Raw genomic sequence first — 11,378 nt, 5'->3', positions numbered from 1 at the left:
ATAATCCGTGCATTATAAATGAGATACAGAAAAAAACGTTGCGATCGTCCGCGCAATTGACGATCGCCGAAACAAAATCCTCCGCACAAAAATCAACTTTTCAATTTTGATTTCATATAAACTGTTCAACTTAATTTCTTTTTGTATTGTTGCTTTTTTGGTTAAAATAGGCATATCCAACACAATAAAATAAAGGCTGGTTATTAACATTTAACATGTAGTAATTTAATTAGAATCTTCTCTTGTTAGAAAATAAAATATTTTTCAATTGTTGAATTTATTAAATTATTTTTGTTCACTCTATTTTAATGTAATTTTTGTCTACAGCATATATGTATTTTGCTGGTTGCCCCAAACATAGGCTCGTTTGAGATCATTTTGATGTATTATCAAGTTAATGAGGCTGGAAAGCAAACACGTTAATAAAATGAACCACACCAAAGATGCAAGCCCTGCTGTTTCAAGGAATCTGCTCACTGGTTCTGGAACATACAATGTTAGGGCAACTGAAGCTGCCAGAGAAAAAAAGCAGTCTTCAGTGAATATTTCGGTTGTGTTGTTGGACCACACAGAGGTGGTGTTCAAAATCAACAAGCGAGACCGCGGGCAGGTTTTGCTCGACCTGTTGTTTCAACATCTCCGTGTTTCGGAAGTAAAGTTTTTTGGTCTTCAATTCCCTTCAGATGTGCCAGACACTATGAGGTGGTTGGATCCAACTAAGTCGATTAGAAAACAGTTTAAGCGTGGCTACCCACATATTTTGTTCTTCCGTGTAAAGTTTTACGCAAATGATGTGTCTTCGATGAAGGATGAGTTTACTAGATTTCAACTCTTTTTACAGTTGAAATTAGACCTTTTAGAGAGACGCTTACAGTGTCCATCTTCAACGGCAGCTATGATGGCTTCACTTGCTGTGCAGTCAGAGTTAGGGGACTACAATGCAGAAGAACATAAAAACAACTATGTATCAGAATTTAAGTTTATTGCCAATCAAACTGAGGAATTTGAAAAGGAAATCATCCGCTTGCATAAAATGCACAAAGGTCTTTCACCTGCTCAAGCTGAAAACCACTTCATCAAGAAAGCCCAAAAGATGGACTTGTATGGAGTAGAAATACATCATGCAAAAGACAATGATGAAGAGGATTTAGATGTTGGTGTAACTTCGTTTGGAGTGGTTTTGTATCAAAATGGTTTTAGAAAAGATGAGTTCCGATGGTCTTCCATTGTGAAGATTTCTTTTAAACGGAAACAGTTCTACATTCAGTTAAAGTCTGATGGCAAAAGGGATCTTGGGCAATTCGAACCAGTTTTTAGCTTTCATATGGATAGCTATCGTGCCTGCAAACGACTGTGGAAGAGTTGTGTTGATTTTCACTCATTTTACCGCCTCGATCGTTGCATGAACAGTTCTTGTTTACACCAGCAACAATCCAATGACAGCCAACACAATCAGTCAGCTGATGGCAAAACTGACAAACACTTGTTCGGGTTTCTAACCTTGGGAGGAAGAGGGAAGTTAAAGGATGGTGATGACAGTTTAAATGATTCCCAGAATCATCAAAAATACCTGCGGCCTCGTGCTGGTTCTGCAAAATCAAAAGACAATTTGACTGTGTCCTGTAATGGCGACAGTAAATCAGATGAAAAGGCACCACGTCGGTTGAGTGCTCCCCCATCAATGTCGTATGGTATTGGAGGCCCACAACTTACTGATGAAGAAATGTTGGAAATGCTGCGCCAACAACAGGCCCTTGCCGGTGGTACTGCCCCTAAAGACAATGATTTTTTCACAAATGATACTCCTGATGGTAGTGAAATTGAGCATCTTCCTTCGCCTGTGCAAATTCCAATTCAATACCACTCACCAGATCCGGCTTTAGCAGCATCATACCGCCAAATGCATGTAAGAGCAGATGCTGTGGGTGACAATGACGATATTGCTGCCAGTGAGTTGTCAGCAATCACAACAGCCGACAGTGAATGTAGCAGTGTGCTCACATCCAAAACTGACAAATCATATGTGGTTTCTAATAACTCCCAAGTTCCATTTCCCCATCAAGCTGGTGGTGCACAATTCAATGGGCTTCCTGATGACTTGCTAGTCGTGCGTGTTAAACCCAATAGTGAAGGATGGTACGGGTTTAATGTGAAGGGAGGTGCTGATCAAAATATGCCTATAGTTGTTTCAAAAGTTGCGCCGAATTCACCTGCTTCACTTAGCACCCCACACCTGAATGAAGGTGACCAGGTGTTGCAGATCAACGGACGTGATGTTTCAACCCACACACATGAGCAAGTCGTCCGTTTTATTCGATCCACAAGAGAACATCACTCTCGGCAACTTGTACTTTTAGTGCGACCCATTGTGCCAAACAATGTGTCACATGATGAAAACAATCATTTACAACTGAATGGAAGCGAAGAAGTGTCGCATGTAGAAAGCTTTGCTACCACTGACGATGAAGGTGCCCTTTTAGATAAGTCAATGCAGTGGCTGGCAGATATGCTAGACAGTGGTGAGATTCTGGCAATGTTTGACCAGCTGTACAGAAAGAAACCAGGTGCCACTATGCACGATGCAAGGTTGCCCCAGAATATCCCGAAAAACAGATACCGTGACATTGCACCATATGACAACACGCGGGTTTTGCTAGACACTGGAGGCACTGATTATATCAATGCAAATTACGTGAACATGCATATACCTGGCAACAATTGGACCAACCGCTATGTTGCCAGTCAAGGTCCTCTTCCTAACACTTCTTTAGACTTTTGGACAATGGTTTGGGAGCAGACAGCCTCACTAATAGTGATGCTCACCACTGTTACCGAGCGTGGTCGACCTAAATGCCACCAGTATTGGCCTGACAAAGGTGAAACTGTTCAATTTGGTCCCTGGGTGATTGAATCAGTTTCAGAAGAAGTTACACACTCGTTTGCTTTTCGGGATTTCAAACTGTATCAGCTTGATGAGGATGGCAGTGGAAGTATTGATGACAACACTAAAGTTAGAGACATAAGGCAAATGCAGTACATTGCCTGGCCAGACCATGGTGTGCCAGACGATTCCAGTGATTTTCTTGATTTTGTCCTGCGCGTGCGACAAAACCGTGTAGGAATGAAACTGCCTTGTATTGTGCACTGCAGTGCTGGAATTGGTAGAACTGGTGTGCTGATAACCATGGAAACTGCCATGTGTCTAATTGAAGCTGGCCAGCCTGTATACCCAGTTGAGATTGCTCGTGCGATGCGTGACCAGCGAGCTATGATGATTCAAACACCTGGCCAATTCAAGTTTGTGTGCGAGGCAATTTTGCGTGTATACAAAGAGGGCCTTGCAAAACCTATTTATGAGGATGACTTTGATGAGCAAGACTCAGTTAACGAAGAAGACCACGAAGGACTTGACAATTCTAACCTTGATGAGTCAGCAACATCGTGACATGCTGGCACAGCATTGCTCAAGATGCTGATGATTTTCTTGTAAATTGAGACACTGCCTGCATTGTTGTTGAATATATATTGTAAAACCAATGCAGTATATTTTTAATGTTTCAAAGCGTTTTTGCAAAATAAGGGCTTTGTGACATAAGCAGCATTCAAAATAGGATTTTGTGTGAACATAAACTTTTTGTTTTTACTTTTACACCCATTTTCAACGTTCATAAAAGTGCTTTTAACATGGTAATCAAAGAAAAATTTTTTACCCAAATTTTTGCACCCAATGGTTGCTATTCTGTTGAAAATTATGGTTACCAAATCCATTATTAGGTTGTTATGACAGCTATAAATTAAACCACTTTGCATCATAGTAGCTAGTCAGCCTTTTATTTGAATAAGTATTGCTAATTGTTGTCGACCCAATGAAAACATTCAGTATTTTTGCACTAACACTTTTGTATGGTGTATTAAAGTTCCCATAGTCATGGACTAATTTTGCCATTATTACATAAATAAAACTTAAATTATTTTAGGGCTTGTAGAAAAGGTTCTGGTGTTTGATTGCTGATACACAAACAATGCTGCTGCCTCTGGTAATGGCTAAAGCTAGGATTAAGCTTTAATGCCTATTGTACCAACATTATGTTTTTTTCTTCAATGCATATAACCAAACACTCTATTGATTAATTCAAATATTATTATCATCACTTATTATGATATTGGTCATTGTTGTTATACCATGTTATGTTTTTTAATGCTTTTTTTCTTTAGCGCAAAGTACGGTGGTTTTAACACATTTCTGCTTGGCCTGTGCTAATGCCAAGCAAGGTTATTATAATTAAACCACGTTGTCACTCAACAGAAATTTGGCATTTTAACGTTTTTGAAACACTTTAGTGTAGAAATAATAATGTGCAATGTAGTGGTTTACATATTCGGCAAATCCCAAAGGGAAGTGTTAAGCGTATCTGCAGTTTCCCTATTTTGCTTTGTCTCATACCAGAAAAAGATTGCAAACGTTCATTGCCTTGAGCTCTTCCAGTGTTTTGCTTAGCACAACTTCACATTTTATAGTGTGTGTTCGTTCTTGCTCTGCCACGGCGCTTTTTCTCTCATATTTTTGTGGCTTAAAAATGTTTATGCCCCTATGTTACTAAACTGTACAGATTATGCTAATTAATGTCCTTTCTCTTTTTCGTTTTTTTTTTAGGTTGAAAAGTAGGCAACGTATATAAAAATATTCTTTGTTCTGAAAAAATCAAGCAATGGGTTCTGTCCTTGGTGTATGCTCACTGAGCCAGGTAAGCAAACAAGCCGGCTATAAAATACAAATTGGCTTTCATTTCTAACCCTCCAGTAAAGAAAATAAACAAGTAGTGTTTTTTTGCGCAGCATGGCCCTCCTAATATTGTGGTGCATAGCACCTCTGGTGTTTTTCTTCATTATATTATCCAACTTGGTCCTCCCCACAATACATTGTCTGCTCTCAGTTTGTCAATAACCTGCTGTTTGGGTTTCAATACTTTTGACTTAGGGAGTGACCAACTTTGATAATTCAGCTCGGGGAGTGCAAGCCTTTGCTTTCTACATAGTATTGATTTATTAGTCCTGTAACTAATGAACCTTTTGATGCAATGCTGCATGGAAAAAAGACTTTGTAAGAGTTTAATTCTTGCAATGTTTTATTGATTAACATTTCTCGACAAGAATTGAATCAAGGGTCTTTGAAATATCATTTTTAATGTAGCACCTGTATTGCTGAAGAAGGTAATTGACATAACAATTGGTAACATTTATCGTTAAAATATCAATTTATTTTTCGCAAAACTGTTATTCAGTACAGTATACCTTCTGCTTTGTGCAGAAAACAACATAAATTTATATACAAATTTTCTGCAGCTGGCTTGTTGTTGTGGCTCGGCAGCTTGTGGTTTATGTTGCAAGTCTTGTCCCTCATGCAAGAACTCCACTTCTTCCCGTATTGTTTACGCTCTATTTCTCTTCGTGGGAACTGTTGTGGCTTCGATCATGCTTGCCCCTGGGCTAGAGGAAAAGTTGAAGAAGGTAAAATTCATGTAAAATTTCCACTGAAAAAAATTAAAACCAAGAAGTAGGAGTGTGTAAATTAGGTCAAATTTTATCTTTCTGAAACCATGAGTTTAAAGCTGGAACCCACACAAAATGCCACTCCCAGTCTATTCTTTTGAAATTTATCGAAGCAAGACATAAACTGCCCTTTGGGATGAGATTGCAATGTGAATATTCAATTAAAGTGAATCATCATTTGTGGTTTCTACTTCCCCCTCACAAATGGAATATAAACACCCTTGTTCAATGTCAGCTAAGAGAGACATAGTTTTATGTGTTCCGACCGTGTTAATTTCCATCATCACTTTGGGTCATAAATTAAACAGTTCTTAGCATCATAATTCGTAAAGCAAATATTTGTCATGCATTTTCCAATAGGTATAAAATTACAGAGCTGATTTTCAAATGTCATCACAGAGTATATTTTCAGATTCCAACATTCTGCACAGGCGGAAGTATTCCAGTTGGTGGTTTGGTTGATTGTGACACTCTAGCTGGCTACCTAGCTGTGTACAGGTGATCTCAGCAACCATTATATCTATATATAAATATGTCACATGAATAAACTGGTGTCATTACCACTAATCAAACTTACATCTCAGCAACACAGCATGCATAAATACTGTGTGCTGATGTCACACATACAAACATTGAACAGGAAGACTACGTAATCACTGACAGCTTCAATGTGCATTGTTTTTTATTGTGTTCACACTGCCAGTAGCTACACAATACTAGAAAATGTTCCTTGCACACAATTTCTGCATGTTAACCTGAATTACAAAACCCATATATTATTGATAAATGCACAATGAAACCAAAGTTTATTTCACTTTTAGCTTGATTGTTTATGTGAACCTTAAGTAGAATAATATATTATGTAAACAAATATTAGAATATCTTCTCTTCACAGAGTGTGTTTTGGAATGGCCGGTTTCTTTTTCCTTTTTGCAATGTTGATGATTTGTGTGAAGAACAGTAAAGACCCAAGAGCCAAAATTCATAATGGGTATGTGATTGAAAATAGCAGCAATTGTTTATTAGGATGTGGGATTTATAATTAACTAAACAAACATGTGGTATTTCCTGTTCAAGGATTCTGATTTCTTGATTATGAAGATAAGGTAAAACTAAACACTGTTTTAAATTTAATCACATCTAAAAAATTATGGAAAATTCATGTCACTAATTATAATGATTTTGTACCATATAATGTTCTAAGTCTGGGGTGCAAAACCACACACATGCCTTATAGAACATTTTTATTGGTTGCCATTTGTTGTTAAAACAAGGTATTTTAACTGGATATTTCATGTATGAAATTGGTCAGTCTTTTGTTATGAAACAAAATTAAGTCCTGTGAGAAAAAAAATGCAAAACATAACATTTTATTACACTTCCAGGCAAGTTAATGTGTAGTTATCGGTTAGACTCATGAGCAGCTGATGGTGTAATAAAGGTTGTGCATTCCTGGTCAAAGTCAATGTTTTCAATTTTCTCTAACTTTTGCCATCAGGTTTTAACTTTTTACTCTTTGTGTGCAGATTTTGGTTGATCAAGTTTCTTGTGTTGGTTGGCATCACTGTGGGTGCGTTCTTCATTCCCCGTGGTGACTTTGGTACTGCTTGGTATTACATTGGCATGGCTGGAGCTTTTGGCTTTATACTGATACAGGTTGGGTTATATTTTGGTTAAGCATTGCTGTCGACAGCGTTTATGTAAAATCCTGGGAGATTTTTGTTTGCTGGAAAAGGTAACCATGTAAACTACCTGATAATGAAAATCAGTATTATTTTGATCTTATTTAAATACAATTTTTGACACATAAGAGCAAATCCAGCGGTCACCCCCCAGCAGATGGTCTGATTCCTGCAGTTTCCTAGTGACATTTTTACAGTTTAAAATACTGTGCATTGCAATAAAACTGCAACTAAATCTAGAAATGTAAGGTAAAAGTCACCAACTGCTCTTTACTTTGTTATTAAAAAGTCATTGTGTTGTGCAGTTGGTACTCCTGGTTGATTTTGCCCATGCTTGGAATGATGTGATGTTGGAAAAGCGTGAAGATGGGGATTCCCCTCGCTGTTGGACCATTCTTCTGCTTGGAGCAACCATTTTCAACTATGTCGTTTGCATTGCGGCTGTTGTGCTGTTCTACATTTATTATGCATTTGTAAGTGAACTCTTCTTTGCAAACAACCAGAATACGAGCCAGATTTTTTTTCCATGACTTACTACAAACATCGCTTTAACCTTCTGTTTGGCTTTGTTGTAAACTTTTCAGTATTTTAAAGGCCATGTTTCTGCATTATATGTTTTCGATTGAACTATGATTTGTCAAAGCTATCATGTGAAGTTATGTATGCAAGTAAGCCATACATTCAGTGACCTTTTTATATGCAGGGTGACTGCAGCACCAACAAGGCATTTGTAAGCATCAACCTGATTCTCTGCGTTGTGGTGTCAGTGGTTGCGATACTGCCTCGTGTACAGGAAGGTGGGTACTTGGTACCTTCATGTTGGCGTTTTGTGAAGGCAGTGTTTTTTGATGACTACACTGCATTTGCTTGACAAAAAATGAATTTTGGATATAAAGAGCAGTTATTGTACTCTATAAAAACTCTATAGTTACACTAAAATACACAATAAACTTTTTTTGTTTGCCTTTTTAAAGAACAACCTCGAAGTGGTTTGCTTCAAGCATCTGTAATCTCCATGTACTGCATGTATTTGACCTGGTCAGCAATGACAAGCAACCCTGATGTGACATGTAACCCAAGTCTGATGGCAGTGGCCAATGTAAATATTACTAAGAGTGCATGTAAAAGCATTAGTTATACTTGGTGGTGTTGCACACCTCAAATAAACAAAGTTTCTTGTGTTAAATTGCAATCACCTTGTTGGTTATGTACTGCACATATAGAAGAAGTGCTAGCTGTTTTTTTTTCAAAGCTATACCCTGTAAAGACTTTAAGTTACATATTGATTCCACATTAAAGTTGGTATCTCATGTGCTTTTTTGTTGACATATAGGACATTTTACATGGAGGAAGTGTTTCAAATGGAACCACCCCAACTCCACCAACCAATGTTCAGTTCTGGGATGGTCAGAGCATTGTTGGCTTGATGGTATTCTTTGTTTGTGTGCTGTATTCAAGGTGGGTATGCTCATGTAGCCTTACAAACTGACAAAGCATGTATTTGCTAAGCTGTTGTGTGAGAAAGGGATAGTAGCAAAGAATCCATATTGATCATTAGGCTGCAGACAGGCCAATTTCTGACAGGTCTGCAGCCCATTAATAATTTTGCAATGTACATTAGCATCGTGTAAAAGTTGCTGAATGGCATGAGAGAAACTTCTTCCTGGTTTCATTTAACTTGGAAGTTGCATTCTTTAATAGTTAACTCTACTGTTTGGGCACCAGTTTTTTTTCATTTATTCCCCTTTTTTTCTCAGCATTCGATCTTCAACTCAAAGTAATGTGGACAGACTGACTTTTCATGAAAATGTTGTATTGGACGACAACGAAGGTGATCAAGATGTAAGTCGGGAGAAATTAATCAAATGGCAAAGACTAAAATAATAAAATTTGCTCTTTGTGCTTTAATTCTTTTGATTTTGTTATCAATGAATGACTTTTGATGTTTTCGAAAGGTTTTGGTGAAAGATGCTGAAGCAAATGGCCAGAAGGTTTACGACAATGAACAAGAGTCTGTGGCTTATTCTTATTCATTCTTCCATCTCATGTTTTTCTTGGCATCTCTTTACATAATGATGACCCTGACAAACTGGTACAGGTACGAGATGGCAGTTTTGTAAACCTCCTGTTTACCTTTACATACCTAAAACAAGAAAGATATAACCTTGTTTGATTTTTTCCTCTAACACATTTATGCGAAGTTAAAAAGTAAAAAAAAACAAGATTCTTGAATGTGACATAAGAGAGTTATAGGAATCAAAGTATTCTCAATTTTGACTTATTACATTTCCCACAACACTGTTTGCTGGGTGATATGATTTGACATACCAAACTTTTTTAAGCGTTCATTTGTAACACAGTGCTAAAAATGTAGTGGGTAGAGTTAAGTGTTGCCAATTGTTATCTGCAAAACAGAATGACTCAGCTCTTGTGCCTGAGTAACCATGTATGCTGTGTTGGTGAGGCCACAGTATTTATTGATATAGTTTTGTAAATAGTGTTTGTTTATGCAGTTGAAAATACAAGCTTATACTTATTGTTTAAATTGGTGTGCAACACAACTACTCACAAGTGGTTGTGTTCAAACATACCATCAAATACTGCCTCATGCGAGAAACAATTTCAGTACATCGTAAAATTTTAGGAGGATCCTGTCACTTATTTATACTGGTTTATGGGTCCTACATCGACCAGAACTATGCAAACAGATCCCTAAAATAGTCTTGTTGTAATACTTTCTTCCTACTGTTCTTTTTTGTCACTTGCGTTTACAACCATAATTTGCCATCAATTAAAATGCATTGGAAACTCTGCAAGCAGCACATATGTATCAATAACATATTTCTATCACACAGACCTGGAGAGAATTACACTACAATGGAGCACTCTCTACCTGCCATGTGGGTGAAAATATCATCAAGCTGGGTGTGCTTTGCATTGTACATTTGGACTCTTGTGGCTCCCATATTTCTCAGCAACAGATCATTTGACTGAATGAAAGCAGCATGTATGTAAACTTTTCCGTCCAATAAGTGTCATAATTTCTCTATCTTTCTTTCACTCTATACGCATGTTTTTGTGTACATATCATATTGTATCGTTTCCACCGATTGAAATATTGTGGTTAAATGGCAATTTTTCATAGTATTTTCCTTACATGAAAATGTTAAATTTGAGTTGTAAATATCCACAACAGCTTGAAGTTCAAACTGCAAACAGTTTATTTTCTGCATCATAGTTGTATTTCGTCAAGGTTTCTTTGTTAGTACTTCAGACTATAATTCGTATATGATGTAAGCAATGTTGCAAGTATATTAGTCATGCCGTTGAGCCAATAGTCTTTTTTAATTAAAGTCAAACCATCCTGGACATGCACAATGTATTTTACTACCATAAAAAGCAAGTTTTAACGTTTCAAATTGTCCGCACACATGAATAAATAATACACAACAGACTGTTGATAAAAAGCACCTTCGCCGTTTGTGTGTTCTATGAAATCGCATTATTTCTTTTTTTTTCGCGAAGATGTAAATATCTGTGTGGGTTTTTCGTTCATCGTTAATAAAGCGTAATGAGTGTATTGCGTGCTTCGTCTCATCCACCCAAATAGAAATGTCCAAATGTAAATTACCCGAAAGTTCCGCATCACGACGATGGTAAAAACCCGCCGTGCAAGTCTCCAACACCGAAAAATAGTTCACCTGTCAAACCGACCTCGCGAAACCTCGAGTCTTGAAAAAACATCGACAATCGTCATCTTGTCGTGCAAACATCGACATCGGCGACGTCATCGCTACGTCGCTCGGGCTTGCTATTATTGATCAGTTCCGGCTCTGACGCTTAACACTCGGTGTGTGGTTTGCGCAATAGCTATACCACCGTGTTGGTGTTAATATAGAGGGTGGCAGACGTTTATAGCGCCATCGCACAAGCAGGAAACGGAAGAGCCCAATCACCTGATGACAAATGCTACAGTTAGATGCACTGGGTTTGCGGCGGTAGGCCCCAGTGCATTTGATTTATCTCAGTATTTAATTACTGGCCACATTGGAACGCTGAAGCATTGCGCAGCCCCCACACATTTTTTCGACACATTAAACGCAAAATAAATACTACATTGACTAAATTAATTTGTTATATTTCATT

At 37.7% G+C, this 11,378-nt stretch overlaps 2 protein-coding genes across 2 annotated transcripts; both read left to right on the top strand.

Annotated features, from left to right (window-relative positions):
- The first annotated feature begins 332 nt into the window (after positions 1-332).
- On the top strand, positions 333-4,654 carry LOC145912426 (tyrosine-protein phosphatase non-receptor type 4-like). Its single transcript, XM_082999884.1, has one exon. It carries the CDS (start codon positions 398-400, stop codon positions 3,443-3,445), a length of 3,048 nt encoding a protein of 1,015 aa, XP_082856010.1. The 5' UTR covers positions 333-397; the 3' UTR covers positions 3,446-4,654.
- On the top strand, positions 4,653-10,812 carry LOC145912427 (serine incorporator 1-like). Its single transcript, XM_082999885.1, has 12 exons — positions 4,653-4,745; positions 5,344-5,508; positions 5,963-6,048; positions 6,446-6,541; positions 7,077-7,206; positions 7,538-7,705; positions 7,936-8,029; positions 8,207-8,331; positions 8,566-8,690; positions 8,990-9,074; positions 9,188-9,330; positions 10,088-10,812. The coding sequence occupies exons 1-12, from the start codon at positions 4,710-4,712 to the stop codon at positions 10,224-10,226; spliced, it is 1,392 nt and encodes a 463-aa protein (XP_082856011.1). The 5' UTR covers positions 4,653-4,709; the 3' UTR covers positions 10,227-10,812.
- Positions 10,813-11,378: the final 566 nt, after the last annotated feature.

The sequence above is a fragment of the Ascidia mentula genome, chromosome 8 (assembly GCF_947561715.1).
Source record: "Ascidia mentula chromosome 8, kaAscMent1.1, whole genome shotgun sequence".
NCBI classification, from domain to species: domain Eukaryota; kingdom Metazoa; phylum Chordata; class Ascidiacea; order Phlebobranchia; family Ascidiidae; genus Ascidia; species Ascidia mentula.
The sequence above is the reverse complement of the archived record's forward strand: the minus strand, read 5'-3'. Positions and strand labels throughout refer to the sequence as shown.

Bases quoted from the DNA above. Each gene is read 5' to 3' on its own strand.
- LOC145912426 (XM_082999884.1), top strand. From the start codon at position 398: ATGAGGCTGGAAAGCAAACACGTTAATAAAATGAACCACACCAAAGAT.
- LOC145912427 (XM_082999885.1), top strand. From the start codon at position 4,710: ATGGGTTCTGTCCTTGGTGTATGCTCACTGAGCCAG. The intron at 8,332-8,565 runs GTAAATATTACT...GTTGACATATAG, and splicing joins GTCTGATGGCAGTGGCCAAT to GACATTTTACATGGAGGAAG. The intron at 9,075-9,187 runs GTAAGTCGGGAG...TGTTTTCGAAAG, and splicing joins ACAACGAAGGTGATCAAGAT to GTTTTGGTGAAAGATGCTGA.